General features: G+C 33.5%; 1 protein-coding gene across 1 annotated transcript; it reads right to left on the minus strand.

Annotated features, from left to right (window-relative positions):
* Positions 1–4,630: 4,630 nt before the first annotated feature.
* On the minus strand, positions 4,631–8,082 carry LOC113704253 (zinc transporter 4, chloroplastic). Its single transcript, XM_027226042.2, has 4 exons — positions 7,934–8,082; positions 7,739–7,796; positions 5,875–6,554; positions 4,631–5,300 (listed from the first exon to the last, which is right to left on the minus strand). The coding sequence occupies exons 1-4, from the start codon at positions 7,946–7,948 to the stop codon at positions 4,845–4,847; spliced, it is 1,209 nt and encodes a 402-aa protein (XP_027081843.1). The 5' UTR covers positions 7,949–8,082; the 3' UTR covers positions 4,631–4,844.
* Positions 8,083–21,182: the final 13,100 nt, after the last annotated feature.

Here is a 21,182-nt window from a genome sequence, read left to right on the forward strand (position 1 = left end):
TAAATAGTTTGACCCATCTATATCTATATGTATTAGAGGACAGGTTTTTTACGAGAAGCCTCCACAAGCGTCAGAAATCTGAATCTCATTTTACTACAATTTTAAATTTATTTTAATTCAATAATGCTTATTGCTTCTCCTTATCCCTTCTCACTGTCTAATTTACGTGATCCACTAACCCATAAAATCAAAACTCCAAAATTTGAATTAACGGATAATAATCATCCTTGCAAAATCTCATCCAAAAACTGATAGTAATAACGCCTAAAACTTACAACAAGACTGATAGTAATAACCAATTGATAATTTAAGAAACTCACTACTACGAAAATCACATATCCAAAATTTAGGAGCCCGTTTAAATAACAATTTTCACAATTCTACGTATCTTATTGTCATAGCGTAGTAGGATAAAATTTAACAGAAATTAAAAAAATGAAAATTAAAGAATAGGAAAAAAAACGTTAAATATGCCTTTGCAAAAAGTATAATCTGAGAAATAATATGATTAGTTCCATTTTTAATCATTTATATATTAATATTTGTAGCACTTTCCTTCCCGGTATATACATAGATTTGTCAAACATTCAAATGACATATTCAATTATAACCATTCTTTAGCCATTTTACCTATTGCAACTAAATCAATTTTTTAGCCTTAAACTTATCCTATTAAATGATTATTCCAACCATCCCTGCAAAATCTCATCTGCAAATCCCAAATCACATCTAACACTTACCCCAAATCACGTCTAAAACTTACGATATAATTGATAGTAATAACTAGTATTGCAACACATGCTATGCACGGATTTACATTTAATATAATAATAATAGTGAATGAATTATTTATATTAGTTACATGAAAAAGGTTTAAAAAATCAAAAGAGTGTTTTTTTTTCAAATAAGGAGTTAAAATTATATTCATCAACGAAAAGTAATTGGGAATAATTTTGATGAAATACTACTATTTTTTGTGACAACTACCCTAGATAATTGTTTAACCAAATATTTGTATTAAAATTTTTGATAAACACTCAAAAAAAAACATCTAAATGCACCTGATATTAATTTAAAATTCATATAAAAATTTTGTTTTATATGCACTTTCTGCTGTACACGTTATATGAAAAATTATTCGGATGAAGTTTTGCGCACGTCAAAAATTATCTGGATGACGTTGTATGTCAGAATATTTATTTCGTTGGTTGGAATAATCATCTAATAGGATAAGTTTAAGGTTAAAAACTTAATTTAGTTGCAATAGGTAAAATGGTTAAAGGATGGTTATAATTGGATATGTCATCTGAATGTTTGACAAATCTATGTATATACCTGGAAGGAAAGTGCTAAAATTGTTACTATATAAATGATTAAAAAATGGGACTAATCACATTATTCCTTAGATTTGACAAATCAATCTTTTTATTAAGCAAGGAATAAAATAGGCTAAAGTGTTAAAGTTATAATGGGGTGAATGATTTTAATATGGGACTAATCAAATTATCCAAATTTATTTTCTTTACTTATGGAAGGAAAAAGGGGTTGAAGTCTAAAAACAATCTATAAACAATTTACTAAGCATTCATTTGAAGTGGGAAAGAAAGTTTTAAATTTTAAATTTGAATTGCCATAGGATTAGTTGTAAATCATTATTTCAAACTTTTTTAATTGAATTTATGTATTAAAATAAATAAAAAATCTAGAAAAAAAGTATGGGAGATTTGGAAGCCATCCAAGAGGCCTTCACTAAAACCTCTCCCGCAATACATATAGACAAGTATTCTGACCCGTGCTATGCACAGATTTATATTTCAATTCAAAAATAATACTTATATATTATAATATAGAATAAAGTGTATGACAAAGGCAAAAAAAAAAAAAAAATTCAAAGAAGTGTATGCTTCACATATTAATAAAAAGTTTATTTCGTAAATACAAAATGGATTTTTTAATTTTAATATCTTAAATAAGTTGAAACTAAATTTTGTTAACCTATTGTTTATCAATATATGATAACAATTTGAATAAAATAATTTAATTTATAGTGATTTACATGATAGAGCAATTGTAAACTTATTTATCAATATATCATGTTGTACCCATATATCAAAATTTTTAACATAAAAAACATAAAGTATAACTAATTCATTTTCCTCAATTTTAGAAAATTATTTCTCCCATCTTGTAATCCTAAAATTGTTGAATGCTTATAGAATAATGTTCTTCATAAACTTTAATATAGATTTAAAATAATCTTTGTAAGATGTGTTTTTAAAATTTTTAAAATTATTAAAAACTATCATTCTTTCCATCCTCTTTTACCTGCTAACTGGCTATCTACTGCTTTCTATGACATTCAGACCTTTTACCACGGTGCCATCTTTCCTGTCATATCTCCACGATCCCATCATTTTTTCTCCCCTCTCTCCATCTAATCTTGTAATAGTTCATCCTTCTTTTTTGACTTTTTCACCCTCTTTAACTTCCCGTTATTATCTTTTTCTCGCCTATAGTTAGCCTCTAGTTGTCTATCATTGCCACCCAATTTCCTATTATTTTCCCTTCATCATTCTTCCAAACCCTTTAAATCCATAATTTGTTTTTTTTAGGCTAGTAGTACTTTGTTTTTTATTCAGTGATTTCATAATTTAAAATTCACAAGTGGTAATCATTATTGATATTTTAAATCCATGACTAATGAATATTTTTTTCTTTTTGCTTTTTATATAATTTATCTTTTCAGTTAGGATTACTAAGTTGAAGGGTAAAATATTATTATTTACTTTTTTCCTTTTAGTAGGGTTGGTGATTTTTCCTATTCATTTACCCTAACATTAATAAATTTCAAATCAAATTCCTATATAAGTGGACCACTTCTTACTTTTAAATTCAAAAGACATAAAAGGATATATAACAATTTAAAAAAAATCAAAATTCTATATAAAAAAGAGAATGAAGAGTTATAAGCATTCTGATTTAATCATCCTAAAAAGCCTCCCTGCAATACGCTTTATCCTATATTTTCCCTTCATCATTCTCCCAAACCCTTTAAATCCATAATTTTTTTTAGGCTAGTAGTACTTTATTTTTTATTCAGTGATTTCATAATTTAAGATTCACAAAGGTTCAGCAAGTTCATTTCTAAGAAAAGACAAGTCTCGCTGAACATTTTTTTATAGTATGAACTTTACAAAATTCAATAGAGTTAATTAAACCACCAATATTGGCTTTCATACAAGATTATCAAATCGAATGTATAATGTTTGTAACTATTTCATTTTAAAATCAAATAAAATATGTGATTACATTTATTTCTATCCATATATAATTCATTTTTTAATATAAATTTCTATTATTATTTCAGGATCCATCTTATGCAAAAACATAGTTTTTGAATGATGTACAAAATTTATCACACTTTGAACCATTGCTAGACATATCTTAAATTTTAATTATGTTGATACAATTTTTTTACCTTTTTTTAATTCACATCCTCTTTTAATTTCTTTCAAAAATGTCAATACCATGCGTAGCATGGGTATTCACACTAGTTTAAACTAAGGCAGAGAATTAAATAAACTAGGTCTGACAGAAATTTAAATAACTTGAGACTCATTTTTATTTCAACTACGACTCGGTTTTAACAAAGCCCAATTGACAAGCTACTCTCAATAGGTTATCCTTTACGTCAACACCTCTAAACCATACGTAGGGCTGTCAACGGGCCGGGTCCGGGCCGGAATTCATTATTCCGGACCCGGACCCGAATTACTATGCCGGATCCGGATCCGACCCGTTTACCCGACGGGTCTTTTATTCTATGTTCCGGATCCGGATCCGGGTCTACCCGAACAAATTTACCAAAATTTATAATTTCTAATAAAAATGAGAAAAAAATATATTTGTAAACTAATTTCTAACTAATGCAAAGAAAAAATCAAATAAGAAAAGAAATCAAATTAACTTTATTAAAATACATCACCCTAATCAAATTATATTGATAAATATATATTTTTAAAATTATTAATTCATTTATATCCGGATCCGGGTCTAATACGGGTCGGAATACTATATTCCGTATCCGACCCGTTTTTGTTTGACAAAACGGATCCGGATCCGGATCCGGGAAACGGAATTAAATCCCTACCCATACCCGCAATAATTTCACGGATCCGGTCCGGATCCGGGTCTAGACCCGACCCGTTGACAGGCCTAACCATACGGATGCCTCGCCCCTTAGATTTGAGAAGTCAAGGCTCCGTTTGGATTATTATTTTTAAAAATTTTTGTAGAAAAAATGTAAGATCACACGGATGCCTCACTCGTTGGATTTGAGAAACTATGACTCCATTCGAATTGCTATTTTTAAGAGTTTTTTGTAAAAAAAAAAGTATAAACGATACAGATGCCTCGCTTCCCGGATTTGAGAAGCTTTCACACTAGCGAGGGGATTTGATCCTCCAATCAGCACTTCAAGAGGGACTCTAAAACCCTCCTCGTGGCCACTGAACCAATGGTTCGATGGTTACTGCTAATAGATTATCCCAGGTTCAAGCATTTTATAACCTCATGAACATGAAAATATTGCCTTAATTAACAAGGCAAGGAAGGGTGAAATCGTTGTGCATTCAGAAACTCCTGAAATCAAATTTCCGAAAATGTTGCCTTCTGCAAATTACAAGGCTATTACAATTGCCCTTCCAAAGGCAGAAGGGAAATAAGTGTGATGATGACTTGTATCAACTGCTCTCAATGCAGTTTTTTTGGGGGCCGGGGGGAGGAATCCCAAAAGAACCGAAAAGCAGAAAGAAACAAAAGCAGATACACCTAAATACACTTAATTAAGCCCAAAGTGCAAGCAAGGACATCAACGCTGCACCCAGAAACAGTGAAACATAAGAAGTCACTTGAAGTCTTGTATTGCAGCTCAACCTCTTGCTCAAAAAGTCAGCAGCAATTAGATCAACCAAGGCCATGTAAATAAGAATTCCAGCAGATACAGAATCAAAGATGCCTTCAACGATCAAGGCTTTTGGACTCTCTGGATCGTAAATGGTAGAAATCCCAGTCCCCACTGCAATTCCCAATGGGGTTGTGATGGCGAAAAAACATGCCATAATGGAAGCATGGACGGTATTAAACTGAGCCTGAGAGATGCAGCCCCCAAGAGCAAACCCTTCGAAGAACTGGTGGAATGATAATGCCGCAATCAAGGGTGTTATGGTACATGCATTTTCTGATACTCCAAGAGACAGCCCAATGATCACTGAGTGTGATAGTATCCCCAATTCCAAGACCTGTCAATTACAAGAGACAGCAGTGAAATGCAGATAAACTTTTAATCGATATGCCAAAAAAAAAAAAAAAAATTGTAATCCTGATGTAAATATGGGGCCTAAAAGAGGGAAAAAATGTTTATGTTCAACCATCTTGGTTCACATTCAATTGCATAAAACACAAGAAAAACCCGTTTCAGTCCATAGCGTAATAGTGATAATACTGTGGTTTTCTACAAGGTCAAAACAATATTTAGTTCAGCCACAAGAACTTTATCATTCAAGCACACAAGGATGTGGAAGAAAATCCGCAGGAAAAGAGGACGGCGCTGAACTAGCAGTCAAGCACTGCAAAGATTTAAAGAATTTGCTGACAATGAGAGCCTAAAGTAAAGCTTGCATAATGAATGGGGGAGCCTTCTATGGTCTTTGATCATGAGTCCAAATCTTATGTCCAATCCTCTATCTATTTCAAACAAGCTAACTACAACATACAGAGAGCACAAACAAGAATGTTTCGAAGAGTGTTAGCAATGAAAGTGCAGAGATGCTGCCGAAAGGAATGCAATACACAAAACAAAGCAATTTGAAGTACCTGTGAAACAACTACATGCCTCATAACACCTTCTTCATTCCCATCATATATATCAAGTGAATGCGAATGACCATGTGGATGAACCCTCTTATTTCCAGAACAAGCTTCTTGATCTTGAGGATGGCTATGTCTATGTTGTGCTGCATGCGCATGAATCCCCACAATGGGCATGCCGCCACCACCTTCTTCACCAAACACCTTCGGAGCAGTTCCCGACTCTAACACGTCCACTGAATCAACCTGCGCAATTTTGCTTTCTTTCTCTTGTTTACGCTCATAGTACTGGGTCCCAACGAACTCAATCAGAAGAGTCACCAATGCTGCCATCATTGCTATAAATCCAGAAAATGGGAATGCTTGCCATGGAACTTCAGGCAGACTTGGGTCCGTCAAACTTAACGTGGCATCTGGCAAGATGTGCACAAAACCTGTAGCGAGAATGACGCCAGCTGCAAAGGCCTTGACTGCGACAAAAAGGTTGGAATCTGTTCCAAGGAACCTACGCTTCCTACCCACCAAGGGTATCGCAATACCGCATGCCCCAGCAAAGAGGATTGCTGCAATCGCCACCATTTTCAACGTGAATGCTGTTCCCTCATCTCGGCAGCTGTCCAATGCAGAAAGATGACTGGTACGGGTTGCGTTCGCCATGGATTGAGAGACGCCCTGCAGAACGGAGCCTTTTTGAAGCCCCAAATAGAAGACACTTCAGAATTTAGTGTGCATTTCAACTACCAACACGATTATAAACGATCTAAAAGTCATCAACAAAAGAGACTTTCTGCTCTACAATCAAGAAAACCTCTAGTGAAACATAACCACCATGGCATTATTGACCTATAATAATGGACAAGCGCAGGGACGAACCAAGATTTTTGGTTTTTTTTTTTTTTGGGAGGGGGAACATATACATAATAGTACGAGTCTACCATATTTTAAGTCAAAATTTTAGTAATTATGTAGAGGTAACACAAGCATCAAAAGAGGCGAGTGGGAAGGGTGTTGGGAGGGTCTGATTCTAAGTTTTTTCCTTGTAAGGTTCGGAGTCTCCTCTTAATTCGATTTTATTAAGTTTTCTAAATTTAAAGACTAGTAATGGTGAACTTTGTATTCAAACTATTTTTAATCTATGTTAAATTTATTTGCAAAAAAAAAAACTTTTAAACCGAGCTTATCCAAGATTATAGAATACGGGGAAAATATTGATCAATTGAAAATGTTCCAAGAAAAGAAAAATAAAAAGAAAAAATTTAGATCAAAAGTTAGATTCCAATTGATGCAACATTGAAATGAAATTTGTTCTTTCATCAACTTACTTCTCACACCTAATAGTTAATTTTTCTATTTTTAAAATTTTAGTTTGACTAGGTCTTAGTTTTTCAAAAGAAGTATAGTTAATTCACATGCATGCAGCTCAAGAACATGCACTCTCTCTGTGACTATACTGTGATATATACTGTAACATAGCAAAGGAGTCTACTTTACTTTCATCCCAAATTAAACTTATAATCAATTGAACTTTCAGACGTTCGAGAAGCCAAATAAACGCTCAACTCAGAAAACTAATGCAGAAATATCAACTCGTCTGCTATCTGTATGTGTAATCTCACAAGTATACTGCGCGAAATCAAAGCACCAACAACAAGAAGAATTTGATTAGCCATCTCATGTTTATCAATCTACAATTAAATCAGAAAATAAGAACAACATAATAAAAAAGATGGCTACTTATGAATTGAAACGAGAATTTTGAACAAGTAGGAAGCAAAACATGCAAGAACCAACTTGATAACCAAATTCTTCCCGTTGTTTCTCAATTTTCTACACAAATAAAGAGGAGGGCATCTCAAGTTCTCGTTTTTACCTGCAGAAGCCCGAGAATTCTCTGTAATTCCCTTCAACTCAATCAAAGGCAATATATCCTGAAATACCAAAAAAATCCAAATAAAGATCAGAAGCAAGAAAATAACCAAGAATGCTGAAAGAAGAGTAAAGCCAAGGCAGGGAGGAAAGAGGAAGAAAGAATAAGAACACAGTAGCTTAGTGAGAGAAGCCTAACCTCAACGGAAGACATGGCATGCAAGAAAAAAATGAGTTTCGTTATTCTTGTGCTTTCCTCAAGAGAGTACTAAAATGAACACGAATCGCAACACGGATTCCCCAGCACTTGAGCTATTTATACCTCCACCTCCACTGCGATCCTGACGGCCACAAGAATTCACAAAAGAAAAGGCCAAAAAGTATGACAGATGACGACACTCTTTCAGGAGAGGGGATATGATATTTGACAATTGAAGAGCCGTGCTCTTGAGGGAATTGTAACTACCATCACGTACGAGAAAAAAGAAAAAAGAGAAGGAAAAAGAGAAGCAAAAGGGGTGCATACTGCATAGCCACAGGCATAATAGGCACAGCAGAGCAGACGACAGAAAGTTCTTGAGGTAGGGTTGAGATGTCGACATAGTTGGAGAATACTTAGAGAGATGGGAGAGATGGGTACAGGATACAGTAGTTGAATTTGAGAGGGGAATGATGGGGAGAGTGTCGACACTTGGTTGTAATGCTAACGAAATTTCTAACGTGATTATGACAATTGACAAGTGCTAGGAGTTTCTGCTGCATCATGTATGTACTGTACTGTGTTTCTTTTGTTTTGTACCAGTTCATTGTAGTAGTTTAATTTCAGGGCCAGATTTTGCATGTGCCCCTGCTGTGTAGTACATGAATTTATGTTTTTTTTTTCCAAAACCAACCAAGAAAAAAAAGAAAAGAAAAGAAAGTTTCACAAACGGTGCGCATTCACATGTTGGGTGTAATTTACGTATGCTAATATTGAATAATCGTTAAAAAAACTGTAAAAAGAAAAAAAAAATCTTATGGATGGTCCAGACGTGCATTAAATATATATATATATATATATATAGTTTAACACTTAAATGCACATGTTGCATTTATTGTTTTGAACGAAAATTTAGTGATTGTTTTGATTTAATTTAACCTAGAAGATGAACAAATTGCTCGTTGGACAGACTTGAAAAAGGGAAAAAATCTATTTCCCCCTAATTCCAATTTTTCCCCCCAATTCCAATTTTTCTTTTATGACATGGAAACTTTGATAAATAGATATAGCTCTATTAATTAAGTGTTAATATTAATTTGTTTTTCGATGGCCACATTGCATCCCTCACCCTACCCCTTTCTTCCAAAAAAACAAAAGAAAAATTGCATCTTAAAACTTTTGCTATGCCCTCTCCACTCTCTGTGCTAAATCAACGCTCTATAATTTCATTGAATATTTGCTCAAGATAAATTTTTACTAGACGAGTATTACAGAAAAGGGTTAAATTTATATGATACATAAATGAAAGAAAGTTACAAACACCAATTTAATTGCATAATGAAAATTGAAAAAAGTAGTTGGAAACATATATTTGGCACTTTTCCATTTGTCTGTGCATCCAAAAAAGTGTCATTAGCGAGTTCATGGTGGCTTGATTTTAATTGGAGGATAGAATAGAAAAAAATTGTAAATGTATTACACAAGCTAGATATGTGTTTATCAATAATTGAATAATACCTAAGATAATCATGTAATAAATATTTATATATTCGTTGAGGAAAATCAAATTAATAACAGCAGAACACAAGAAGAGTCCATAGTATGTTGTAAAGCCTAAAATACATCATAGCAATGAAAAGTTGTAAATACACTCTTGTAGAGATTATAATGAAATTTTTTTTACCAGTTCTAGAATAGAGATCTTCCCGCATCCCAAAATTCATGTGTTTGGATAGGTAATTATTTGGAATAATTATGATAATACTTTTTATGATGTGATGTATATGAGATGAAAATGTGACTGAAAAAATGAAAATGTAAAGTGAAAAACATATTTCTGATGCAAACAAATAAATTTTTTTTTTTTGCGAATAATACCAATCCAAACACTTGATATTGAGTCTTCCTAGATTAAATCATTTCTAAGATGGTAAAAGTTGAAATTATGTGAAGCCCCAAGAAATTGAAGTAGGGAAAGTGAAACTTGATGGGTTATTTTGTTGTCATTTGATAAACATCAAGGGTTCTTGAATAAGAATATAATAAAATTCCATTTATTTTGTTGTCAAAAGAACCAACAAGTTTGACGGTAATTAAGTAGAAATTGGAACTTCGCTCGTTGATATCAATTTAAATTCATAAAAAGTGCGCTACACTCAGTCGTGCGTCGATGTTGAATTCAAGAAAGTCGGTCATGCATCGCTGTTCGAACATGTCAGTTTTGCACCAGGAATGAAATGACCGCTGGCCAAACTAATACTTACGTTGGTAAAGAATTTATGAGGGCATGGAGTCAAAGTATTGGAAAGTTGGAGCCGTTGTGTGACACAATTATGGTTGAACATCGTGTTGCTGAAATTACAAAAAACCATTACAAAGGGACGGACGAAAAGGAGTGGACCGAGGGCAAGAATAGTAGCAAAAAACCATTTCGAATTATGTAGCATATTCTCACACGCAAAAGTGACTAATTGGAGCATGATCATTATTGCTTCCATGAAAAAAATGGGCTCCCTGAAATGAAACTTTACTCGAGGTTTTTGACAATTTCGCATTCTTGACTAGAGTGGACCAAAGGCATGAAGAGTAAGCAAAAGTGCTTCATTATATATATGTAGGATATTCTCACAGGCAAAATTGACTAATCGGAGCACGATCATTATTGCCTCCATGGAAAAATGGAGTCCCTGATGTGGAACTTCGGCTAAGGTTTCTTACAATTTCACCTAAAATTTTTGAGGTTTTTAATATTACATTTGGTCCCCTTACCTTATGAAATGATCATAATAATTTTAATATATCAATACCTTCTAATCTTGCGTTTATGAATGGATTTTACACAATTAGACATTGAATGGAAACAAAAGCGGGGTTCATTCATAAATAATCAATTATGTCATAAACATAATTTTAAATATATTATAAATTAATTTTAGTTTTGCTTGGGAGATCTAGAAATGAATAGAAAAAAGATGTGAGTTAAGGGTTTAAGAAGGACGAAGCTGGCGTTGGTACTTCAACATTTGAGGGATAGAGTGTTATGTTAACGTAGTCAATGAATTTTTTAAAAAAAATTTAATAGTGCTAATTTTTTTTTTCATTTAGCTTGAGGTTTTAGAATTTACAGACTGATGGTAGTGATAGTCATAGAGATAATGGTAGTACTGATTTGAGAACATGAAAGGTATAGAACGGTAGAGACGAGGGTTGAAAGTAGGTTTATGATATTATACATATTCCCTTTTTTTTGGAAAAAGAACTTTTGGAAAAGTAAAATGAACTTCACAATTTCATGAGAGCATTTTGAGTTATTCATTCAAAACTTTAACCACTTTATATTTTCTTCCACCAAAATGATAACTTGAAAGGAGATATTTATATAATTTTTAAAACCTCAAGAGAATTATTAGATGAAATTGTCAAGAAACTACAAGGTAGGTTTCCAAAATTATTCCTACCTAAAATATATTACATGGTTCACGTAATTTGCCGTGTTCTAATCAAGAACAGTGGTTGGCCTCTTTTCATTGCGTACAAAAGTAACCAAGCCTCAAATGAGAATAGACTAAACCGATGCCTAAAATAGCGGCGGGAAAGCAAATCGATCAAATATTCGTCTTTGATATGATGGAGAAAAAGAAGACGCAGAGAGATCTCGACAACGCACAGCGCGCAACGCGATGATGTGAACGGTTGTTGAATACGCATTAGTGTAGATCAAATGACAACACTCCTGTCACATCACATAATATATGAGATAAAAAAAATTGTTGAAAAACTTTTTAAAGAATAATAAAAAATTGCTTGCATACCCTATCCAAACACCTTTTTATATTTCCAACCACCTTTTTATCTCACATACATCACATCACAAAAAGTGCTACAGTAATTATTCCAAATAATATTTCAAATAATACCCTATCCAAACAAACCCATTATTATTCCCAATACTTGATTATAAAAATTTGTCCACTTTAATTATCTAACTAAAAAAATATTTTATATTTGTGCCCTACCTCTGATATTTTTTTCCCACTATCTATAGTCCTAGATATCATTGGTGATGGCATAAAGAAAATTTTTTATAGAAAATTTTTTATTTTTTTGATGAACATATTTTTTAATTATATTTATGTTAAATTATTATATTATATGTTTATAAAAAGAAAATATACAGGAGATTCCAAACTTAAAAAAGACAGGAACAAAGAAACAAAGAAGCTGTGCAGCTGCAGTAGAGTCAGTTGATGGGTTATGTTGGTGGTGGCTCAGATTTGGCCAACAAAATTTGTATGGTCCAGATTTAAACATGTGCGGGATTCACGAAATATTTGTTATAGTGTTATTCGTTATTGTTCTAGTGTTACATTGTGTAATAATGTTATAACGCGTGCATTTTGCACACAAGCTTAGTGATAGGTAACTTTGCACCATAAATCTGTACGCTGAATGAACTCATAAGTCTCGTCAAGCGATTTGTATATCTTTGATTTACAGCATTCCGTCAGGCCAATCATCGTGTCATACTGACCTGTCCGCTAAACAAAGCGGTCAAATACGTAAATTTCAGCATTCATTCTTCCTCCCGTAGAGCGACTCAAATTTTCCGCCATAGAATGGTCCATATTAAGCGTGCCGACGATACCTACAATTATTTAACGCCTTCAAGAATAGCAAGAAGGGTAAACAGCATTCAATGTCTTGCATGCACAGAGCATTGATGCTCTGTTTGGATTGTAAATTATTTGAGATATTTTTACTGTAGCATTTTTTGTGATGTGATGTATGTGAGATAAAAAGGTAATTGGGAATGTAAAAAGGTGTGTTGAAAATTGTAATGATGATGTAAGCAAATAAATTTTGAGCTATTGGAAAAAGCTCGCCCGTTAATGCCTCAAAGGTAAATAAGATTTTTAAAGGGGCCATGACAAATCATATATAAAGGAATTAGGTTGGAACTTTCCAATCAAAATTAGGGGATTGAGTAAAGTTTTGAAAACTTTTGGGTTTGTTTGGATAAAGTATTTTATTTGAAATATTATTTAGAATAATTACGGTAGCATTTTTTATGACATGATATATGTGAGATAAAAAAGTGGTTAAAAAAATAAAAAGATAGATTGGAAAATGTGTTTATAACGTAAGCGAAATATTATTTGAAAAGGCCTTGACCTTAGAAAAGGAGACTATGGGCTCCCTCTCATAGATTCCATTTTTATTTTGTTTTTCTAATAAAATCTCTTCTAAAATTTTTTAGTGAAAGTTCTTTATTTCTCTTAGAAGTTCCTAACGAGAGTCGTAAGAGTTCTTAGTGAGATTTTTTGTAGTTTTTTTTTTCTTATTTTGTTATTAAATTTGAATTTATTTCAGATTCGATTATCAGATCTGAAATTTTTTTTGTTTGAATCTTGGATCCATGTCGACAGATTTCATCATCATTATTGAAATGTAAAATTGTTGATTAGCTGATCAGATAATTGTCACATGTACAATAGGGAGTTATAATGATAAATTTCTTGTATTTCTTAGAGTTGTTCATAATTTTTTAGATCTTTATATCTATTAAATGTGGTATTTCTACCTCATGTTTGTCCTACCATTAATGCAGATTTATATGATGTAAATTAAATCAGTGCAGAACAATTTCTAACAATTTAACTAATGAAATTCACTTTTTATTAAAAAAAAAAGTAAAACTTTGGGTATCAGCCTCTTTGAGCAAGCCATCATTCATATTGTTAAGTAAAAATAGGGACAACTGAGAGAATATTTCCACGAATTTTTGAAAGGGGGAATTGTTCCTTTGAAGAAGGGGGAGGGTTGGGTTGGGCGGTACGGGGGAAGGGAGTGTAAGTGAGAGGTCTCGGGTTCAAGTACTCCTGCTTACACCAAAAAAAAAAAAAAAAAAAGAAAGAAAGAAAGAAGAAGAATAGTAAGCACCGTTTCTGAAATGAAATGGCGACAAATTACAAGAAAATTCATCATGACACAATTGCCATGACAGTACTATCTAAGAACCTTCATGCATACACTTGCAAAAATATGACAGCAGAATTACCAGCCATGGAGCTGGAATCCCAGGTGTCTTCTTCTATCATGCGCTATGATTCGATTCCATGTCCATGCAAACAAAATATTGCAACTTGTGCGAGTTGCCACTTGCTACGTTCATTGAACTTTTCAACAAAAGCAAACAAAATTGATGAGTAAATCCTTTGCTTCTATTTCATATCAAAAATAAAAGGCTTGCCCGGTGAGCTGCATCTCATCTGTCCCCAGTCGCACTCACTTTGGTAAGTATCGTTGAATTTGAATGTGCCAGTTCTGTCTCTGTTTGGAGCAACTAGAGAAAATGTCGACATTTTGGAACAGTTGGAGAAAATGTCGACATTGTTTCAAGATCTTTTAATTATTCGAAGTTTGACGTAAACCAGCATAATTTGGGACCATTTTTCTGGGTCTGCATCGAATCTTTATCATCTCTGGGTTGCCACATAAAACCATTTGACATCACTCTGATGACGGCAGATCTGCTCAAGTTAGAAGTTGACAATGAGCATAAATTGAACGAATTTTTTTTTTTTTTAACACCCATACATGAGTTTATCAATTGTCAACGTCACTACAGCATATTGAAATCTCCATCCCATCTACGGTTTTCAGCAAGACAGCATTTCACTGCAGCATTTCGGTATTTGGCATGTTCCAAGTCCCAGAGACGTCTCCAATCCGAACTGAATCCTGTAGCTGTACCAGGAGCCGATAATTGTTGTTCCTTCCACCCGCTCACCTTACTCCAAATCCAGTATACTTTGCCGCACCTCAACTGGTTCACTCCTTGACCTGAAGCTGCTCCTTGAATGTCAAGAATTGATAGAATAGCTTGAGCCTCCTCTTTTGAGGCCTTTGCAAATAGCAGACAGACAGTATCATGATCAGCAACTGGGAGGTGAGAAATGGAAGGTACATCGTCTCCAATTTTGATGCCCTGCAAAAACACCACATTTGCCAACCTCCTGAAATAGAGGTGAAAATGCCTCTGCACACATTACAAAATGATATGGCGATAATGGGTACAGGCAGCGAAATTTACTTAGAGATGATAGCTATATGTAAGCACAAAAAAGCCTAGTAAAAACTGTAGACAAATATAATTATGTTTGGATTAACTATTTTTGGGGGTATTTTTGAAAAATTTTATGTTGTTCACCTCTTAACTGTATAGAAAAAAATACAAATAAAGAACAAGGAAAGGATATGCACTCTAACTGTAAGATGATAACCGATGGCCTTGAGAATAAAAAGCAAGACAAGCAGGGAAATTGGACAAAGCTGGTTACAAAAAGGACATTTAAGGGGCATGAAATTAAGTTGGAGGTCAAGCAGCATAGTGACATAGGGAAATGATAGAGGCAGAACATATACAACAAGCATAGAGATAAAATCTTACTGAGCGTTAAAAGATGTATGAGATAAAAAAGATAGCACATAAATACATTGTACAGGACCAGTAAGCTCCAAAAGAAAAGAATACCTAGCCCAAAAATAACAGAAATGGTTGATAAGTATTACTATGAAGTAAAAATTCTGGTAACAATACAACTCACCTGATGAGTATTAAGTAGAGTTGGCAATTTGTCCCAAGTCCCAATGGGCTACCCATGCCCAAAGGAACTTTGGGCGGGATGGGTACTATAATTTGGTATTGGGTTTAAGTTGGGACACATCCCAACTATACCCATTAATGAATGGGAAAGGATGAGAAATACTTGGGTACCCATTGGGCTCAAATGGCAAGGGCTCCGTTTGGATTAACTGTTTTTGGTAGGTGTTTTTGAAATATTTTATTGTAGCAGTGTATATGAAAAATTTTTACTATAAAATTTTTTTGAAATATTTGATATATTAATATGGATGGGATGTTTTTTGAGTTATTGTATATTACTGTAACATTGTATTTGAAAAACTTATTTTTTGAAAAAAAAGTCAATCCAAACGGAATCTTAGATTCAAAAATTATCTTTAACAATTTTTATAGTCATACCAGCGAATATAATCTAGTAGTCTTCCTAGTCATTATCCACAAGAATTTCCACCATTTCAGTTAGTTTAGACCTGTCATCCTTGGACAATGATAATGATAAATATTCAACATCCTAAGGACCTTGGCCATCTTGATATATGTTGGAATATGGCTGTATATCTATCTTTTCCTTTATTTGTTAATCCAATTTTTGGTGGGAATCTTGAGTATAAAGCACTTGCATGTTTATTTAATAAAACTAAAAGAAATTTAATAAATCAAAAATATAAAAATTATATAAAAATAAAAAATGAATTAAAGGAAAAAAAATATGTAGAAAATGGATTTGGGTATTGGGCGGGATCAATCTAAACCCATCCCAAAATGATTCCGCCCAAGTTAGTCCCAAAACACATATGGGTAAGGTTGGGCCCAAACCCATATGACTCGGTTCCATCTCAAACCCAAGCAAATCCCGCCCATCCCGCCCATTTTGCCACCTCTAGTATTAAGAATGCAGGGGAAAACCACATAGAATAAATATGTCCCCAAAAATTAGGGATAAAAAAAAAGGAATTAGAAGAGGTTTCTACAGCAGGTACAAGTTTTGATTTCCTAAAACTAAGGATAGAGCCAGCCCATAATTCATTCCACTGGGAAAATTTCTTTTTCCCACTATTTGAGATGCTGCTGTCCCTTGGTGTGAAAGCTGATATTTTTAATTGATTTATTTGTTTTACCCCCCCTCCCCCAAGTCACACAATGGAGAGTTTACTAAGGATTTCTCCTTTAAGCAGGAAGGAATCATAAGCCTGGGGAAAGGGGTCTTTGGCAAATGCTTCAAGCAAGCATACTAAAAGCATAATAACAGCAGCAACATGTAAAATGCAGTATAAGAAGAGATGAAGAAAATTTTTTTTCCCATTGAATGATTTGCTCCCTTGCTCTCTAAAACTAATATTTTTTTTCATCCCTCCAACCATGCAACAAGGAGATTACTAAGCATTTGTCCTCTAAGAAGGGGGAATCCCGAGCTTAGGAAAAAGGGTGTCTGGCAAATGCTTGGAGCAAGCACACTAAAGGCATAATAACAGCAATAAAATATTAAATGCAGCATAAAAAAAGATGATAGACCATAAAAATGGTAATAAACAAACGAGAGAGCAAGACAGGAAGGAAAAGTGGGAAGCGCTAAAGTTAAAGATGGTAAGCAAAAAACAAAAGTTAAGAATGCAGAAGAAAGCCACAGACAAAAGATTACCAGTAGCAAGCACGACGATGGTCAGCAATTTTTTTATACAAGGGGAAAGAGGAAAAAACTTCAGCTGGTATCATTATCAATAATATAATAGGCAAAAGCAATAAAGTGCAGGGAGTTGTGGGACTGAAAGCAAGTAGATTAAGAAGATAGCAAAAAGGAGTTATGAGAAAGTAATGCAGCTGGAAAGAAAGAACAGAGCTAAAGAAATGAGCAAATAACGGTGACCATCTCTTCCACCAAATAGAAAGTCACGTGTGGAGGAGCACCTTGGAGGACGACGAAAACTTGCAAAGTGTCCAAGCAGCTTTTATCTAGTTGTGCAATGAATTATTTGTATTGACATTTTGGGACATTCAATGTGTACTTTTTATTAACTTAGGCCCTGTTTAATAACCAAATTCAGCACTTAAACTTAATGAATTCAGATTTTAACATATTCAGATTATTTAATAACAAAAAATTGAACATCTAAATTAATTAAGTGGCGCTGAATTTTCTAGGCAAAATTTGCTCCCAAAATTAAGTAATAAACTATTCACTTATCACTTAATGTGATATGCATCCAAATATATTAAATTTAATATTTAACAATTCAATAATTTAATAGATTCAGATTTCAAATTTCAAATTTTAGACTTTAGTTTTCAAATTTCGGTTTTATCAAACGCACCCTAAGTGAATTCACAACTAGACACTTACGATTCACTAATGGAAGAGGGTTCTTTGTTAGAGATTTATTGACTTTGAGGACCAAACTTCAGGGCTTAATTGATAGTTTGGTCAAACCACGAGGAGAGTTGATGTAATTAACCCTAATTCTAATGAAATACTTAAATTCAATATGGAAACTCATAAAAATGTTGCTCAATTGATTTGAAACAGATATTTCAACCTATGCAAACAGATATTCAACCCTCAAAAAAAAAAAAAAACAGATATTCAACCTATGCAAACGAAAAGTGCTGCTCACTTGGTTTGTTTTCAAATGTAGAAATATTGTGGGCTCACTCTATCCAGATGCCAAGATCACATTCGTCCATCACTGTTTTTTTGACCCTATCAAGCCCATTCTAGATCAGGCTCCAAGCCGCTTGTAAATGGGTATGGATATGGATAGGGAAAGGCCACTCTGGTCGGCCTGTAATTCTTTTATCACATTTTGAGTCGTAGTTTTGGGTTGGACCGTAGTAATAAGAAAAATGTTCTAAGTGTAACCGCTAGATTTAGCCCTTTAACGCACAACCAGAAAAATTGGGTTTCCGATAGGCAAAATATTGGCGCCTTTTGTTTTGTAGCCGATGAGGCGCTATGGGAAAAAATAAAATATGCAGGAGCTGATTAAACTTATTTAAATTTAATCAGAAACCATTTTGTATTGTCAGATAGTAAAATTTTATCATTATTTTCTAAAAACTGCACTACAGGAAATAATTAATATTTTATTTGTTGATTTAATAGTTTTCTTATTCATAAGCATGAATTTTTATGTTTTTCGCTAATTAACTGTCTTTTCAATAATTAATGGCACGAAAATGGAAATTACAATGGTTTAGATCATCTTTAAGGTGTAAGAATAGACGTAGGGTCAACAAATAGTGTTATATTGACCAAAAAATAAAATAAAATTTTACTACCTTTGATTAAGAAAATGATCTAAACAAAGAAAAAATCATTCCTTTCTCGTTTTAAAAACTTAATCATTGATAATCATCGAATTATTTTGTCTTTTTTTTTTCAATATTGTTAGGTCATTGTTAGCTTTAAACCTTTCATTATAGACTTGTTTCTTCGTAATTAGGCAATAGTTGCTTTCCAACTAGGGGTGTCAATGGGTCAGGTTCGGGTCGAAATTAAAAATTCCGGACCTGGACCCGTTTTAATGTAGTAGACTCGAATCCGACCTGTAAACTAGATGGATCTTGATCCTAGAGTTCTGGAATTGGGTCTAAAAGGTTCAATTTTAAATTTTTCAAAATTAAATCCAAAACCAATTACAAATTCAATCTCAAAACTTAAACAAATCAAATTAAAAACCTAAATCACAAATAACTCGCAATAGTCAATCCAAAACTAACCATAAATCAAATTACAAAATCATTACTAAATTGTTAATTTGGTAAAAGAATGTATTTTAAAATATTTATATTTTATAATTATTAATATATTGTTTTGATCTGGGTCGAATACTGGGCGAAATCCTATATTCCGTATCTGACCCATTTTTTTGTTAGAGTAAACCGGTTTGGATCTGGGTTCGGATATCGGAATTATTTTTCAACCGACATCCGGAAAAATTTATTGGATCCGGGTCTAAACCCGACCCATTGGCACCCCTATTTCCAACCGCCCCCCCAAAAAAAATGTACAAATAAAATAAAGGAAAGTACCTTGCACAGCTGCTCTCAAAACCTAAGAAATTGAAACGCACGCATGGATCAAAAGTTATAGCAGTATACATCCGCAAAACCCGAAAACTTTCGCCAACACTAATATCATCTACCAGCGTCTGATTAGGATTTTGAGATATCTTAAAGTCTTGGGAGTAATATAAATGCAAAGCTTTTTGAAGACATGGAAAACATGCATGCGGTAAGGCCTGTTTTCTAAGTATTAGTCAAAAACTACTCTTTCATTCACTTCTGACTTCTGCTTCTGGTTTAGTCTTGGCTTAAAACCAACTGTAAAGAAGTAACCTTCAGCAGTGTATACATTGTTGGGCTAAGAAGGTCTTCAAAAGACATCTGTTATATCCTTCTCTTGCTTCTTTTGTTTATTTTCTTCAAGAAACACACTAGTTGTACAAACTTTTTATCCCAATATGGAGATTAAACGATTTATATGTGCCTTGTTAGAACCTACTAATTCTGTCAATTACTGATGCAGATACAGACACAAAGGGGGTGTGGTCAAAATCATGGTAGACGACTTGCAATTTGCAAAATTTGCCATCTCTACAACCAAATCATCAAATTTAAATATCTCAAGTTTTTTCTTTTTTTTTTTTTTCCTTTTATCCATCTTTCCTCGTGGTCTAGTGTCCAGAGTTCACACTGGTTTTGATTCATATTTTAATGCATCTGAGTTGGCGTCAATATTTTTGGGTCAATTTGGTTTGCTGGCCTTTAATCGGGAATCCTGCAAGGAAATCAGTCAGAACTCAGAAGATCCTCCATTTGCCATTTTTATATTTGACAGCTTCCAGGCTAAATCATTTTGGGAACCACAAAACCAAAACGGTTACAGCTGCTCTGGCATGAAGAATTCAATGATGGCATCTGCAAGAACAAATTGAAGGTAATATATATAAACAAATAAACAAGATAATTAATTTAGTAAATTGGGAGAAATGAGAACCGATTAGTACAATGCAGTGTTATTAAACACAGTTCGGTCTGACAGTTTAATCGATCAATTTGATGAATCAGCAATTGAGCCGAACTGGATCCTTAATTGAATCGTTTAAGCAATTAAATCGTTGACTTGCCAACGAACGGACCGGAGATTCAATTAGTCAGCCCGGTGATTGGTGAATCTGCAAGTCTTGTAAGGAACTTGAGTTTATATGTTGTTGTGGAAAAAAATTTGAGAATATGCTAAAATAATGCTAAAATTTTGTCGGCGGTTGTACATGTCTTCTTCTTTTTGTACACAACTGAGGTCATGATGATATACAATAGAAAAGCAGAAAAGATAACAACAACTATAAAAGTCCACAATAATAATAATTACTAATAAATGCTGATTATACACAGTCCATTATCTCCAGTCAATGAAATCAAAAAGAAGAGCTTTAATTATCCTACACCCTCAACAACCCAAAAAAAGGAGCTATAAACTAAAGCAAGCAATTTTTTCTCCATCACTAAATAGGTGGTCACCAATCGATCTTAATTAGACAATTAGACAAATTAAACCAGATGAAAGCAGACCAACTAACACACTCTTAATTAGACAAATAGACAAAC

This window comes from Coffea arabica, chromosome 8e, assembly GCF_036785885.1.
Source record: "Coffea arabica cultivar ET-39 chromosome 8e, Coffea Arabica ET-39 HiFi, whole genome shotgun sequence".
NCBI lineage: Eukaryota > Viridiplantae > Streptophyta > Magnoliopsida > Gentianales > Rubiaceae > Coffea > Coffea arabica.

What these genes read in the sequence shown, in the direction of transcription:
- LOC113704253 (XM_027226042.2), bottom strand. An exon ending in GAATTCTCGGGCTTCTGCAG is followed by an intron (nt 6,555 to 7,738) that starts GTAAAAACGAGA and finishes GGCTTCAAAAAG; the next exon opens with GCTCCGTTCTGCAGGGCGTC. An exon ending in GGCATGTAGTTGTTTCACAG is followed by an intron (nt 5,301 to 5,874) that starts GTACTTCAAATT and finishes TGTAATTGACAG; the next exon opens with GTCTTGGAATTGGGGATACT.